The sequence below is a fragment of the Tamandua tetradactyla genome, chromosome 11 (genome assembly GCF_023851605.1).
Source record: "Tamandua tetradactyla isolate mTamTet1 chromosome 11, mTamTet1.pri, whole genome shotgun sequence".
Classification (NCBI taxonomy): domain Eukaryota; kingdom Metazoa; phylum Chordata; class Mammalia; order Pilosa; family Myrmecophagidae; genus Tamandua; species Tamandua tetradactyla.
The window spans coordinates 22,720,199-22,737,522 of record NC_135337.1 but is presented as its reverse complement, the minus strand read 5'-3'; the positions used below and the strand labels follow the sequence as shown (position 1 = coordinate 22,737,522).

At 36.5% G+C, this 17,324-nt stretch overlaps 1 protein-coding gene across 2 annotated transcripts in view; it reads left to right on the top strand.

Moving 5' to 3' along the window:
- Window positions 1-12,349, top strand: part of RTCA (RNA 3'-terminal phosphate cyclase) — a 36,609-nt gene extending 24,260 nt beyond the window's left edge. The window contains exons 10-11 of one of the 2 annotated variants that reach the window (XM_077120125.1): window positions 7,189-7,293; window positions 11,973-12,349. In XM_077120125.1, coding sequence (XP_076976240.1) covers window positions 7,189-7,293; window positions 11,973-12,074 — 207 coding nt within the window. In that variant the 3' untranslated portion in view covers window positions 12,075-12,349. The remainder of the gene's footprint in view (window positions 1-7,188; window positions 7,294-11,972) is intronic. The other variant, XM_077120126.1, reaches the window with a different exon arrangement.
- The last annotated feature ends 4,975 nt before the right edge of the window (window positions 12,350-17,324 follow it).

Sequence of the window (17,324 nt, the reverse complement as noted above, 5' to 3'; positions counted from 1 at the left end):
TCCACAGTGCTTGTGAGAATCTCAAGAATTCAATTTAGGGAGGTTGAATTTTCCCCCATTCTCACCGTTCCCCAAAGGGGACTTTGCAAATACTTTTTAATTCACTGTTCAAATCGCTCTGGGATTTATCAGGGCATCACTCTGGACAAACCAACAAAATCTCATGTCCTATTCAAGGTTCCATGTACTTATGGTGTTCAGTTAAGCTATCTACATAAGTTATAATAGGAAATGTACTAGTCAAAATATAAGTTTTGTACCAAATAAACATTTTTTGCTTTAGTCTCACGCATAAGTTGAAATTTTAAAATATTAATTACCATTTTCAGCACCCTGCAGTAATGACATTCCTTTGTTCTTCCTCATGTACAAACATTTTTAAAATTTGTACATTTAGTCACTGTCATTATACACTCTAGGCATTCCTAGATTATACCATCTCAATCTTTATCGTCTATCTTTCTTTCTGATTTCATTTGTGCCCCCAGCCCTTCTCCCTCTGCCATTCTCACATTCAGCTTCATTCAGTGTTTTAACATAATTGTATTACAGTTAGGTAGTATTGTGCCATCCATTTCTGAGTTTTTATCTTCAGTCGTCTTGCACAATCTGTATCCCTTCATCTCTGTCTCCTGATGGTCTCTGTTACCAATGAAATATTCCAAGTTTATTCACTAATGTCAGTTCATATCAGTGAGACCATACAGTATTTGTCCTTTTGTTTTTGGCTAATCTCACTCAGCATAATGTCCTTAAGGTACATCCATGTTGTTACATACTTCATAACTTTATTCTGTCTTACAGCTGCATAATATTCCATCATATGTAAATACCACAGTTTGTTTAGCTACTCGTCTGTTGATGGACATTTGGCTGTTTCCATCTCTTTGCAATTGTAAATAATGCTGCTATAAACATTGGTGTGCAAATGTCCATTTGTGTCCTTGCCCTCATGTCCTTTGAGTAGATACCTAGCAATTGTATTGCCGGGTCATATGGCAGTTCTATAATTAGCTTTTTGAGGCACCGCCAAACTGCCTTCCTCAGCGGTTGTACAATTTGACATTCCCACCAACAGTGGATAAGTGTGCCTCTTTTTCCACATCCTCTCCAGCACTTGCCATTTTCTGTTTTATTGATAATGGCCATTCTGGTGGGTGTGAGATGATATCTCATTATGGTTTTGATTTGCATTTCCCTAATAGCCAATCAAATTGAGCATCTTTTTTATTGCCTTTTAGCCATTTGTATTTCCTCTTCTGACAAGTGTCAGTTCATGTCTTTTGCCCATTTTTTAATTGGGTTGTTTGTCTTTGTTGTTGAGTTGTAGGATCTCTTTATTTGTTTGGATCTTAAACCTTTTTATCTAATATATTGTTTCCAAATATTGTCTCCCATTGCATAGGCTACCTTTTTACTTTGCTGACGTAGTCCTTTGATGCACAAAAGTATTCAGTTTTGATGAGTTTCCATTTATCTATTTCTTCTTTCATTGCTCGAGCTTTGGGTGCAAGGTCTAGGAAACCACTTCCTACCACAAGATCTTAAAAATATTTTTAAAATATCTTAAAGATATTTTCCTACATTTTCTTCTGAAAGTTTTATGGTCTTAACACTAATGTTTAAGTCTTTGATAGATTTTTATCAGAGTTAATTTTATTAGAGTTAATTTTTATGTGAGGTGTGAAATAGAGGTCCTCTTTCTTTTTTTTGTATATGCATGTCTAGTTCTTCAGGCACATTTGTTGATGAGGCTGCTCTTTCCCAGTTGATTGCCTTATCAGAAATCAGTGATGAGAGGTCTACTTCTCAGTTCGATTCCACTAGTCATTATGACTGTCTTTATGCCAGTATGCTGTTTTGATCACTGTAGCTTTGTGCTATGCTTTAAAATCAGGTAGTGTGAGGCCTCCCACTTCATTTTTCTTTCTCAGGATATTTCTAGCTCTTTGGGCCACCGTGCCCATCGGAAAAAAAATGTTCGTTTTTCTATTGATGCAGAGTAAGTTGTTGAGATTTTAATTGGTATTGCATTGAATCTATAAATCAATTTGGGTAGAATTGACAACTATATTTATTCATCCAGTCCATGAACATGGTCTGTCCTTCCATTTATTTCAGGCTTCCTTGATTTCTTTTAGCAGTGTTTTTTAGTTTTCCATGTATAGGTCTTTTATGTCCTTGGTTAAATTCATTCCTAAATATTTTATTCTTTTGGTTGCTGCTGTAAATGGAATTTTTTTCTTAATTTCTTCCTCACATTGCTCATCACTAGTGTACAGAAACTTTTGCTTGTTGATCTTGTATTCTGCTGCTTTGCTGTACTCATTTATTAGCTGTAGTAGCTTTGCTGTGGATTTTTTGGGGGGACTTTCTACATATAAGAGCCTGTCATATGCAAACAGTGGTGATGTTTTACTATTTTCTTTCCAGTTTGATGCCTTTTATTTCTTTTTCTTGCTGATTGCTCTGGCTAGAACTTCCAGCTCAATGTTGAAGAAGAATGGTGACAGTGGGCATCCTTGTCTTGTTCCTGATCTTAGAGGGAAAACTTTCAGTCTTTCCCCATTGTGTATGATGTTAGCTGTGGGTTTTTCATAATATGCCCTTTATCATGTTAAGGAAATTTTCTTCTGTTCCTATCTTTTGATGTATTTTCATCAAAAAAGGATGCTGCATTTTGTCGAATGCCTTTTTTTGCATCATTCAAGATGATTATGTGGTTTTCACCTTTGATTTATTCATGTAGTATACTACATTAATTGATTTTCTTGTTTTGAACCAACCTTGTACACCTGGAATAAGACCCACTTGGTCATCATTATATTGGTTTGTTAAATCTGCTGAAATGCAATGTAGCAGAAATGAAATGGTTTTTAGAAAGGGAATTTATTAAGTTGCAAGTTTATATTTCTAAGGTCATTAAAATGTCCGAACTAAGGCATCCAATAAAAGATACCTTGATTCAAGAAATGCCAGTCACTCTAGAACACCTCTGTCAGCTGGAAAGACACATGGTCATATCTGCTAGCTTTTTCTCCAGGCTTTTCATTTCAAAGGACTTTCCTGGGGGTGTTTTCCTTCTGCATCTCCAAAGGTCTCTGGTTGTGTGGGCTTTGAAGCTCTTTCCAAATGGTTCCCTCTTAAAGGGCTCCAGTAAGCGACCCCACCTTGAATGGGTGGAGACACTTCTCCATGGAAACCAGCTGATCAAAAGGTCCCCCCCACATTTGGGTGGGTCACATCTCCATGGAAACAACCCAATAAAAAAGATCTCACTCAACAATATTGAATGAGGATTAAAGAACATGGCTTTTCTGAGGTGCACAACAGTTTCAAAATAGGAGAGTCATGTATAATTCTTTTAATGTGCTGCTGGATTTAATTTGTAAGTATTTTATTGAAGAGTGTTGCATCTATATTCATTAAAGAAATGGTCTGTAATTTTCTTTTCTTGTAGTGTCTGGCTTTGATATTAGGGTAATGTTGGTTTCATAGAATGAGGTAGGTAGCTCTCTTTTGATTTTTTTGGAGAGTTTGAGCAGGATTGGTACTAATTATTTCTAGAATGCTTGGTAGAATTTACATGTGAAGCCATTTGGTCCTAGACTTTTTCTTTTTTGTATTTTTTGATGACTGATTCAATCTCTTTAATTGTGATTATTTGTTAAGGTCGTCCGTTTCTTCTCGAGTCAGTGTTTGTTCATACTTTTCTAGGAAATTGTCCATTTCATCTAAGTTGTCTAGTTTGTTAGCATATAGTTGTTCATAGTGTCCTCTCATTATTTCCTTTATGTCTGTGGGGTTAGTAGTTATGTCCTCCCTCCCATTTCTGATTTTTATTTATTTGCATCCTCTCTCATTTTTTCCTTTGTCAGACCAATAAAATCAGATTCATCGATTTTACTGACTTTCTCAAAGAACCAATTTCTGATTTTGTTGATTTTCTTAATTTCATTTACTTCTGCTCTAATCTTCATTATTTCTTTCCCTCTGTTTGCTTTGAGGTTAATTTGTTGTTCTTTCTTTAGTTCTTCCAGTTGAACAGTTAATTCCTCAGTTCATTTTTTTTTTTTTGCTCTTCTTTCTTAATATAGCATTTAGCACAATTAATTTCCCTCTCAGCACTGCCTTTGCTGCATCCCATGTTTTGATATGCTTTGTTCTCACTTTCATTTGCCTCAAGATATTTACCGATTTCTCTTGTAATTTCTTCCTGGACTCACGGGTTGTTTAAGACTGGTTGTTTAGCCTCCATATATTTGTGAATTTTCTGGCCTTCTGCCTGTTATTGATTTCCATCTTCATTCTATTATGATCTGAGAAAGTGTTTTCTATTATTTCAGTCTTTTTAAATTTATTGAGACGTGCTTTGTGTCCCAGCATGCAATCTCTCTTGGAGAATGATCCATGAGCACTTGAGAAAAATATATATCCTCCTGTTGTGGGGTGAAATGTTCTGTAAATGTCTGTTAAGTCTAGTTCATTTATCATATTCAAAATCACTTGTCTCCTTATTGATCTTCTGTTTAGTCTATCCATTGATGAGAATGGTGTATTGAAGTCTCCAACTATTATTATAGAGGTGTCTACTTCTCCCTTCAGTTGTCAGTGATTGCCTCATGTATTTTGGGGCATTCTGGCTTGGTGCATAAATATTTATGATTATTATGTCTTCTTGATGGATTGCCCCTTTTATTAATAAATAGTGTCCTCCTTTGCCTCCTAATTGTTTACATTTGAGGTTTAATTTGTCTGATATTAGTATAACTATCCCTGCTGTTTTCTGCCTATTGCTTGCATGAAATATCTTTTTCTAGCCTTTCATTTTCAACCTCTTGTTGTCCTTGGGTCTAAAGTGAGTCTGGTAGATAGCATATAGATGGATCCATTCTTCCAATCTCTGTCTTTTGATTGGAGAGTTTAATCCATTAACATTTAGTGTTATCATTGTAAAGGCAGTACTTTGTCCAACCATTTTATCATTTGGTCGTTATATGCCATATCTTGTATTTCCCTCTTTTTTTTACCCTACTAGTAATGCTTACTGATAATCTTTATTTCTACACTCTTCTGCAAACCTCTCTCCTCTCTTTTCCTGTCTGCCTGTAGCACTCCCTTGTAGAGCAGTTCTCTTGTTCATGAACTTGCTCAGTGTCTATCTGTAAATATTTTAAACTCTCCCTCATTGTTGAAGGACAGTTTTGCCAGATCAGGAATTCTTGTTTGCAATTTTTCACTTTCAGTGTCTTAAATATATGATACCACTGCCCTCTCACCTCCATGGTTTCTGCTGAGAGAGCTGCACTTAGTCTTATTCAGCTTCTGTTGTATGCAATGGATCACACTTCTTTGCTGCTTTCAGAATTCTCCCTTTGTCTTTAACATTTGACAGTCTGATTAGTAAGTGTCTTGGAGTGGGTCTCTTTGGATCTGTTTTGTTTGGGGTACACTGTACTTCTTAGACCTGTAATTTTGTGTTTTTCATAAGAGTGGGCAATTTTCATTGATTATTTCCTTCATTATTCTTTCTTCCCTCTCTCCCTTCTCTTCTCCTTTTGGGATACCCAATAACATGCATATTCATGTACTTCATTTTGTCACCCAGCTCCCTGAGACCCTGAGCATATTTTTCTATTCTTTTACCCATCTATTGTGTGTAGGATTTCAGATGTTCTGTCTTCTAGTTCATTAATCCTGCCTCTTCAAATCTGCTTTTGTATGTCTTCATTGTGTTTTTCATCTCTTCCATTGTGCCTTTTATTCCCATAAATTCTGCCATTTGTTTTTTCAAACTTTTGAGTTCTTCTATATGGGCACCCAGTGTCTTCTTTAAATCCTTTATCTCTTTTGCCACATTTTCCTTCAACTCATTGATTTGATTTAGTTTTGTTTCAGCATCTTTAATTAGTTGTTTCAATTCCAGTATCTCAGTTGAAGTGTGATTTGTTACTTTGGGCCATATCTTTGTGCTTCCTAGTATGACATAATCTTTTGCTGATGTCTAAACATCTGATTTTCTTGATTGGTTTATTCTGGAGTTCATTTTCTCTCTTTTACCTAGGGTTTTCTTATTGGTTTGCCTTGATTTTTATGTGTTCTTTGTCTCTCTCACTGGCCAGTTGTTAGATTGGCTCTGTCCCCTCTTCTCGCTCCAAAAACTCAGCACCCACAGGGATGGGGGTAGGCATTGGGCACCACAGCATGGTCTCTGTTTGTACATAAAACAAGTATGCTAGCTTCTAGTGGTGATCTGTTTTTTTGCTGGCCAGCAAGACCTGAGTTTGTTTTAGGACACTGCTTTAAGAGTTGGGTTGTCCATTTGTCGTCCAAAACAGGGACCAGTTCCCATGCAGGGTATATAGACCTGCTGCTTTGGGCCTGGGGTAGAGTCTGTAGAGTCTCTGTAATATTCCCTTATACTTTCTGGTCTACCCAGCAGATAGCACTGTTCGGTAACTTTGTTGTCCTCAGAAGGTGTTTACCTTTTGGCACCCAGGCTGCATCTGACTAGGTGGGCCTAAAACCATGGGGTTCCTGTGCCCTCACTTTGCCAACCAAAGTCTGACTCAGTTGGGGCTGTCAGTGTATTTGTAGCAGAGGACTCCCCCCAACTGCCCCAGTTTTCAGCTGTCCCCCAAGCAGGGATCAGGGCACCAGATCCCTGGGCTGGAAATACAGTCTCTGTCTACATTGTCTCATAGTCTTTGTCCCTCACTGACCTGGGCCTTGAATTGTCCCCCTTTGTCCCCCAGTTCTCCAAACGATGGGGATATGTCTACTGTTGTTGATTTTATAGTTTCTGTCCCTGGTGGAAGGTGAGAGGATTCCTGACCACTTCTTTTGTGTACTTCCTGTGCTGTATGAGACCAGGTGAGGGATGGGGAGAAGACCAGCCAGTCTAGGATGGAATTTTCCTACCTGAAATTTTTCTTATTCTTAAATTCAACATTTGTAGGGTCCTTCTGCAGTTTATATGTTCCTCCAGCATTCTGGACAAATCAGTTTATATGTTCCTCCAGCATTCTGGACAAATCAGAATTGTCTTTTTTTTTTTCACTCCCTAGGGAGAGGTTTTCAATAGTTGTTTACATTGCCGTGTTGATGACATCACCAGCAATAGAGTTTTAAATTCTATTATTAACAGATGTGTGAAGCTTTGTCTTCTTTGTTCTTTTATTTATATAGCTGATCATTTTCATGGCATTAGCCAATGGAGTTTCCAGAATAAAAACAGGACCAGTTACGATGCATACACAAACAGCTATCCATTTTGCTGAACAACTAGCAAAGGTATGTATTTCCATCCTAAAGAACAGTTGATTTTTATGGGAGCCAATTTTAGGTCAAATTTTAATTAGAGAAAACTTAATAGTAATCATACCTGCTATCAGTTTCCATGTGGCAGGCATTTCTGTTAACTAGTAATTTGCCTGAATTACCCTAAAACTCATCATAACTACTGTAGATGGCTGTTTATTACTGTTCCTGTTCCCATTTTGCATATGAGTACACAGGAGCTGAAAGAAAAAGTAAATTGCTCAAAGCCTTCATAATTTCTCAGTGGTACAAAACTGGGTTTTGAGCAAAGCCTGGGAAGGCATACTTCAAATCATTGTAGTTACTGCTTTACAGAGTAAGTAAAGGTGTTTTGATAAGAACTGTATATCATATCACAAGGAATTCATAGTTGCTATAAACATAGATAAATACATAAAGTTTTAAATGTTTTATTTTCTTCTGGCTGTCTTGGTAGAATATGAAGAATATTTGCTGAGATTTTAACATTCTTTAGTCTGCTTTTAGAAAAGTATTTACAATTTTAATGTGATTTGTATATTTTATCACAACTTAGAAGAGTAGATTTAAAATTTTATAGTGCGAAGGACATTGTATGAGTTCCCATACTCTCAGCTTGGTGCTGAGTCCCAGGCCATTCTAGGATTTCTGTACCACATTGCCAGGAAGGACCATACCTCTGGGAGTCATACAGTTAACATTGTATGAGCTCATATTGAGACTTAAAAAAATGATTAATGTGCAGATTTTCATCATGAAACTAATATAATTTCTCTATTAAAAATAGGAAAAATTGAGGAAAAATACCTGCCCATAAGTCGCCTTGTCAGTAAAACCACTGTTAACATTTGTGTATGTTCTTTTTTCTCTTGAAATTGTTTCTCTTCCCATTCTTTACAGTTAATGCATACAGGTTTGTTTCTTGCCTTTTTCGATAATATGAAACATATTTCCATTTTGCTGTAGTCTTTATAACATAATTTTGTAAAGTAATTTCACAATGTAATATAAAAATTTTAATGTAGCATCTTACAAGGAATGGCGCTTACTTTAAGAATTGTTTAAATTACAAAAATAATGGGTGCTGGTAAAAAAAAAAATTAAACATTCAAAATGTACCAAGACAAAGCAACTATTACCTTATTCTTAACAGTTTGTGTAATTCTTTTTTTTCTTAATTTTTATTAATAAAACCAGTCAACATATAATGTGAACATTCTTTTTTTCATCACATAGTTGTATATTCATCATGATCATTTCTTATAACATTTGCATCAATTCAGAAAAAGAAATAAAAAGAAAACAGAAAAAATTCATATATACTGTACGCCCACCCCTCCCTTTCATCGATCACTAGCATTTCAAGCTACTAAATTTATTTTAACATTTGTTCCCCCTATTATTTATTTATTTTTAATCCATATGTTTTACACATCTGTCCATAAGGTAGATAAAAGAAGCATCAGACACAAGGTTTTCACAGTCACACAGTCACACTGTGAAAGCTATATCATTATACAGTCATCTTCAAGAAACATAGCTACTGGAACATAGCTCTACATTTTCAGGCAGTTCCCTCCAGCCTCTCCATTATACCTTAACTAAAAAAGGTGATACCTATTAAATGCATAAGAATAACCTCTAGGATAACCTCTTGACCCTGTTTGGAATCTCTCAGCCATTGACATTTTATTTTGTCTCATTTCTCTCTTCCTCCATTCGGTCAAGAAGGTTTTCTCAACCCTTGGTGCTGAGTCCCAGGTCATTCTAGGATTTTTGGCCCACGTTGCCAGGAAGGGCCATACCTCTGGGAGTCATGTCCCATGTAGAGAGGAGGAGGGCAGCGAGTTTGCCTGTCATGTTGGCTGAGAGAGGCCACATCTGAGCAACAAAAGAGGTTCTCTTAGGCCTTATTTTAAGTAGGCTTAGCCTATCCTTTGTGGGGTTGAGTTCATATGAACAACCCCCAAGGTTGGGGGCTCAGCCAATTACTTTGGTTGTCCCCACTGCTTGTGAGAATATCAAGAATTCTCCACTTGGGGAAGTTAAATTTTCCCCCTTTCTTAATCATTCCCCCAAGGGGACTTTGCAAATTTTAATTCACTGTTCAAATCCTTCTGGGATTTATCGAGGCATCACTCTGGGCAAACCTACAAAATCTCATGCCCTACTCAAGGTTCCATGTACTTATGGTGTTCAATTAAGCTGTCCACATAAGTTATATTAGGAAATGCACTAGTCAAATTTGAGTTTTGTACCAAATAAACATTTTTTGCTTTAGTCTCACACATAAGTTAAAGTTTTAAAATGCGAATTACCATCTGTTTTCAACACCCTCCAATTATTGACATGCCTTTGTTCTTCCTCATGCAAAACATTTTTAAATTTGTACATTTAGTCACTATCATTATACACTTTAGTCATCCCTATATTATACCATCTCAGTCTTTATCGTATATCTTTCCTTCTGATTTCATTTGTGACCCCAGACCTCCTCCCTCTATCATTCTCACACTCAGCTTCATTCAGTGTTCTAACATTATTGTATTACAGTTAGATAGTACTGTGCTATCCATTTCTGAATTTTTACAATCAGCCCTTTTGCACAATCTGTATCCCTTCGGTTCCAATTACCCAATATCCACTCTGTTTTATCTCCTGATGACCTCTGTTCTTAACCGAAGTTAGCCAAGTTCATTCATTAATGTTCTTCATATCAGTGAGACCACACAATTTGTCCTCTAGTTTCTGGCTAATCTCACTCAGCATAATGTCCTTAAGGTCCATCCATGTTGTTACACACTTCATAATTTTATTCTGTCTTACAGATGCATAATATTCCATCATATGTATATACCACAGCCTGTTTAGCCACTCATCTGTTGATGGACATTTTGGCTGTTTCCATCTCTTGGCAATTGTAAATAATGCTGCTGTATACGTTGGTGTGCAAATGTCTGTTTGTGTCTTTGCCCTCATGTCCTTTGAGTATATAACTAGCAATGGTATTGCTGGGTCATATGGCAGTTCTATAATTAGCTTTGTGAAGAACCGCCAAACTGCCTTCCACAGTGGTTGTACCATTTGACATCTACAATATGTCTACATCTCACTACATAGTGAACACACTATCCTTTGAAGTGTTTTCAACAGGAAAGGATGTTGAATTTTGTCAAATGCCTTTTCTGCCTCAATTGAGATGATCATGTGTTTTTTCTGTTTGATTTGTTGATATGGTGTAATTATATTAATTGATTTTCTTATGTTGAATCATCCTTTCATACCTGGGATGAATCCTACTTGGTCATGGTGTATAATTCTTTTAATATGCTGTTGGATTCTATTTGCAAGTATTTTGTTGAGGTTTTTTGCATCTATATTATTTAGAGAGATTGGCCTGTAGTTTTCTTTTCTTGTAATATCTTTGTCTGGCTTTGGTATGAGGGCAATGTTGGCTTTGTAGAATGAGTTAGGTTGCTTTCCCTCCAATTTTTTTGAAGAGTTTGAGCAGGATTGGTACTAATTCTTTTCTTGACTTGTAGAATTCACATGTGAAGCCTGAACTTTTCTTTTCCGGGAGCTTCTTAATGACCGATTCAGTTTCTTTATTTGTGATTGTTTTGTTGAGGTCATCTATTTCTTCTTGAGTCAGTGTTGGTTGTTCATGCCTTTCTAGGACGTTGTCCACTTCATTTACATTGTCGAATTTATTAGCATAAAGTTGTTCATAGTGTCCTCTCATTACTTCCTTTATTTCTGTGGGGTCAGTTGTTATGTCTCCTCTTCATTTCTGATTTTATTTATTTGCATCCTCTCTCTCCTTTTTTTACCTCACTAAGGAATCATCAATCTTATTGATTTTCTCATAGAACCAACTTCTGGCTTTGTTGATTTTCTTGATTGTTTTCATGTTCTCAATTTCATTTATTTCAGCTCTAATCTTCATTATTTCTTTCCTTTTGCTTGCTTTGGGGTTAATTTGCTGTTCTTTCTCTAGTTTTTCCAAGTGGACAGTTAATTCCTCAATTTTTGCTCTTTCTTCTTTTTTGATATAGGCATTTAGGGCAATAAATTTCCCTCTTAGCACTGCCTTTGCTGCATCCCATAAATTTTGATATGTTGTGTTTTCATTTTCATTTGTCTCGAGGTATTTATTGGTTTCTCTTATAATTTCTTCCTTGATCCACTGGTTGTTTAAGAGTTCGTTGGGTGCCTCCATATATTTGTGAATTTTCTGGCACTCTGCCTATTATTGATTTCCACCTTCATTCCTTTATGATCTGAGAAAGTGTTTTGTATGTCAATTCCATTTTTAAGGAAATTTTTAGGGGTAAAAATTGGAGGTGTCTTCCAGTCAACAGTTGATCTTTTAAAATTAATATTTGCCCAGGCCATACTCCTGAGGGTTCTGATTGGTATGGACTGGAGTCCAGTTATATTCCAAAACAATTCCATAGGTATGTGCATCTTTGAAAAGTACCATGGTTCTAGAACAAAATATTTTATCTGTATGCCATTGAATTTCTCTGAATAATTCGGTCTTTGTGTATATGTAGATTCTTCAGTAAAATGGTTTTGATGTTAACTACCATCTTGCTTAAGCAGGATTTATGTTTTTTTTTCCTCTAGCTCTCTTCATATTACTTATATATTAAATATTCTTCTGGTTCCAGGCTAAATTTACTGTGAAGAAATCAGAAGATGAGGAAGATGCCTCTAAAGACACCTATATTATTGAGTGCCACGGAATTGGGATGACAAATCCAAATGTATAGGGCCTTTTAAATAATACCTCAGTGATGTATTGCACTAATTCATTTCATAAATACTAAAATATGATGAATAAGCAGTAACTTATTAAAGGATCTGACAAATTTGGAGATGAAATATACAGTATTCTAGGTTTGCTGAGAATGCTTCATCAAATTAGTCTCTTTGATATCTCCTGAGATAGGAATATTGAAATATAAGAGTTGGTGAATATGTATAATAGCTGATTTCAATATTAAAGTAGTGAAATAAAATATTCTTTTCACTTGAAATAAGTGTACTTTCCTTTTTTTATGTCATACAAGACAAGATAGTAGCTTTGATTTGTAATCCAAGTATAATGCTAACCTCTGCTGAAATCTCATCTAAAGTATGATATGACAATTTTATGCAAATGTCTTGCTGTTCCAACAATTACATTTTTAAAATTTTATTTTTGTTGTGAAATATATACACAAAAAGCAATAAATTTCAAAGTATACTTTAATAAGTAGTTACAGAACAGATTTTAAAGTTTGTATGGGTTATAGTTCAGCAATAACATTTAAAGCATTGTCTCATGCTGATTGCATGTACATTTTATTTACTAAACACTTCCTAAGTATTTATCAAATTTAAATTTGTTGAGTATGTTTTTTTCAATGGAATTTTATTGAGATATATTCACACAGCATAGAAATCATCTGAAGCACACAAGCACTGACTCTCAGTGCCATCACATAGTTGTGCATACAGCCCCATGATCAAATTAAGAATATTTTCATCACTCCAGAAAAGAAATAATACTTCTTCCCATCCCATATTATTGACCCATAGTATTGGTGTGGTACATTGGTTACTGATGATGAAGGAATATTAAAATATCACTATTAACTGTAGTCCATAGTTGGCAATAGGTACATTTTTCCCATATACCCCTCGTTATTAACCCCTTATCATAGTGTCATACATCTGCTCTAATTCTTGAACTCTAGTTCAAGGACTTTTTTATATTTGTATAGTTAATAATGGACGTTGTTCACCACAATATTCACCGTTTTATACAGTCACATGTTTTAACCTCTGACTTTTCTTCTGGTGGCAAACATGGCTCTAAACTTCCCCTTTTCACTGCACTCACACACCATTCAGCACTGTTAATTATTCTCACAGTAACATGCCACTGTCATCTCTGTCCATTTTCAGATGTACAAGTGAAACCTAGATAAATATTATGCAACTTCTCCCTGTTCTTTAACCTCATTCTATATCCTGGTAACCTATACTCTGTATTTTGTTTCTGTGAGTTTAAACATTATAATTAGTTCATATTAGTGAGATCATAAGATATGTGTCCTTTTGTATCTGAGTTATTTCACTTATGTCCTCAGGATTCATCCATGCTGTAATGTGCTTCAGGATTTCATTTCTTCTTACTGCTGAATAATATTCCCTCATATGTATATATCACATTTTATTTTTCCATACATCTCTTCATAGACACTTTGGTTGTTTCCATCTTTTGGCAATTGTAAATAATGCCACTATGAACATCGGTGAGCAAATGTCTGTTCATGTCCTTGTTTATATCTTCCAGGTATATCCCGAGTAGTGAGATTACTGGGTCATAAGGCAGCTCTATACTTAGCTTTCTGAGGAACTGCCAAACGCAGTGATTATACCATTTTACATTCCCAGCGGCACTGAATATGTGTTCCAATTCCCCCATATCCTCTCCAGCACTTGTAGTTGCCTGTTAGTTTAATAGCTGCCATTCTTTTAGATGTGAGATAATATCTCACTGTGGTTTTGATTTGGGTTTCCCTAATAGCTAGTGAAGCTGAGCATCTTTTCATATGCCTTAGTCATCTGTATTTCCATTTTGGAGAAATGTCTATTCATGTCCTTAGCCTATTTTTAAAGTGGATTGTTTATCTTTTTATTGTTGAGTTGTAGAATTTCTACATATATTCTGTATATCAGGCCCTTATCAGATATGTGGTTTCCAAATAGTTTCTCCCATTGAGTCAGTTGCCTTTTCACCCTTTTAACAGAGTCCTTTGAAGCACTGAAGTATTCAATTTTGAAGAGTTCCCATTAATCTGTTTTCTCTTTTGCAGTTGTACTGTGGGTAAAGTCTCAGAAACTACCAGCTATCACTAGATCTTGATGTTTCCCTACATTTTCTTCTAGGAGTTTTATGGTGCTAGTTCTCAGATTTAGGTCTTTGATCCATTTTGTGTTAAGTTTTGAATAGGGTGTGAGATAGGGGTCCTCTTTCATTCTTTTGCTTATGGATATCCAGTTCTCCCAACATTTATTGAAGATACTGTTATGTCCCAATTGAGTGGGATTGGTAACCTTATCAAAAATCAATTGACCATAGATCTGAGAGTCTATTTCTTAGCTCTCAATTCTATCCCATTGATCAATATGTTTATCTTTATGACCTAGTTTTTAATTTTTTAAAATTATTATTATTATTTTTTTGCATGGGGAAGTACGAGTAATTGAACCTGGGTCTCCAGCATGGCAGGCAAGAACTCTGCCACTGCGTCACCATTGCCTGCCCCCTAGCTTTATTTTTGTACTGTTTTCCTGGAAGTGCCCTCGATTCGTTTGGAAGCCATTTCTTAATTTTAGCATTGTTTGCCATCTAGAGAGGCTGGACATTTTCAAAGCCAGCAAGTCCTGGCCCCTTTTTTGCTATATTTTACTATATCCATTTTATTATAATCAGCAAGAATAAACCAGATGGCACCCTCAATACTCGGCCTGGAGTTCTCTTTATCTAGATTATTCAGGACAATTCGTACCTTCTACATTATTGCAGGTGACAGTGTTTCTAAACTGTTTGCCATTACAAGCATCTCCTCCAGTTTCCAATAATGTTTACCTCACTTTCCTACTCAGCCTCACCTACAGCTTTATCAAGGCCATGTGGCTTCTATTATAACAGTTTCTTCAAGGCTCTAATACTCCCCTCAAAGCCCACCACTGCCTGGTTCCAAAGTCACTCCCTTATTTTAGGTTTCTATTAATGGAAGCATCCTATTTCCAGGTACTTAAATGCAGATTATCTATTGCTGTATTAACAAATTACTCCAAGACTGAGCAGCTTGAAACAATAAACATTATCTCAGAGTTTCTGAAGAGCTGGAATCTGGGAGTGGCTTAGCTGAGTAGTTCTAGCCCAGGGTTTTTCATGAATTGCAGCCAAGCTTTTGGCATAAGCTGCAGTCTGAATTCTGGAGCTGGAGGTCCAACTTCTGAGCTTGCTCATATGGCCATTGGGGGAAGGCTTCTGTTCCTCACTGTGTTTGCCTTCCAGAGTTGTTTATGACATGGCTTCTTCTAGAGCAAACAATCTTCTTTCTAAGACCCAGTGCTGGTGATCCTGGATTCCTCTGTCACATAGCAAAGCACATGGCAGCCTCTAGGTGACTTTTGTTGAGTATGTTTAAAAAATAAACAGTTTAAGTGAGTTGCAAAATTTAAATTCTAGTTGGCCAAATTCAGCTTCAGATAAGTTTTTGTTTGGCTTGTGGTATTAAAAACTAATTGAGTGGCTGGCTTTTGAGCAACAGCGACACAAGATGGCAGCTACCATGGGCTCAGGAGTAAAAGTCCCTTACAATTTCTGACTGTTGTAAGAACTCAAGGCCAGAAAGAAGTAGGAGATAGCACAGTTAGCTGGGTTCTAGAAGATGACATGACACAAGATGGACAAAATGATGATTGGGCTTCAAGAAAAATTTAGAAAAACAAATATACAGCCTTAAAATAGAATGTGGACTTAAATACTCAGAAGCACCCCCCTTTGTAAGATTCGTAACAAAAATGAATATGAATGGAGTCAATAGTCCTAATGGAATGCTGAACCCAAGAGCCATATCAGGGTTAGCAAAATGGCGGAATTCATTTAGCATAGTTTTCCTGCAAGACCTTTATACCTAATGATGTCTAATGAAAATAGAAAACACCCTCAGCCTACTGAATGACAGTGTTACAGCAATTAATTTTTTAAAAAAACCCACAGGCCCTTCCCTCAGGTCCAATCAATTGAAGCAGTCTTCATTTTCCATAGTAGTAAATTTTTTAGATACATCTTGTGGACCTCAAAGTACTGGAAAGAAAGCTCCCATGCAAAGGCATTTTATCTTAAGACATGTAAATGATACTAATTTTTTGTCTATTTTAAATGTGAAAGTTATGCTGTAACAAATCATATTGTCAGGTATAACCATAGTCCACATAGTTGAACTTCTAGAAGAAACTATTTGAGGGCAGGCCATGGTGGCTCAGCAGGCAAGGATGCTTACCTGTCATGCCAGAGGACCCCGGTTCGATTCCCAGTGCCTGCCCATGTAAAAAAAAAAAAAAAAAAGAAACTTCAAATTGGTTTCCATCATAACTGTGGGCCACATTTAACTCGACTGAAAAGACACAATCACCTTGTTCTGATTACATGCCAGTGATCTCTGTCTACTCCCCCTTCCTTCCTCCTTCCTTTTCTCCCTACAACAATCATCCAAATTGGGGCCCCTTATTAGAATAGATGTGAAATGAAGGTTTCTGGTCCCAGTATGTGGGACTACTGCTGAGGGTGTGTGTGCTTCATCTGCATCCCCTGGTTTCTTTTGTTAAGTCTTAAATAACTCCCCCTTCCCAAGCCAGTATCCTTTCCCCACTCTCCACTATCACCCTTGACTGAAGAATAGATTGTCATATAAAACCCAAAGTTTCAGGGAACGACCAGATTATATACAAATAGCTCAGTATCTCAGAATTCAGAAATAACAGTTACAACTCCAGAACAGAAGTGACTGCTGTAAGAGCTTACAATCTAGTACCCTTTGCAATCGGCCCCAACCTGATATCCTCTTGACTTCAATTTTCCATGTTTTTGTATTATAGATAGTTCATATGAGTAAAGCATGATAATATTTGTCTTTTTAAATTTCATTTCATTCAACAAAGACCATTCACCTAGTTTGCAAGCCTCACAAATTCATTCCTTCTTGTAGCTGCTCAGTAGTCCTTTGTATGTAAACACCACGGTTCCCCCCTTCCATTCCTCAGTCGTTGTACCCTTGGGTACATTTGCATACTGCTGCCATAAACACCAGAATGCAAATGTCTATTGTGTCCCCACTCTCATTTCCTCCAGATAAACCTAGCAAAGGGGTTGCAGGATCATATGGCAACCCCATCCCTAGCCTCCTGTGAAACCATCACACTGTCCTCTAGAGGGGCTGCATCTTCAACTTCCCTGT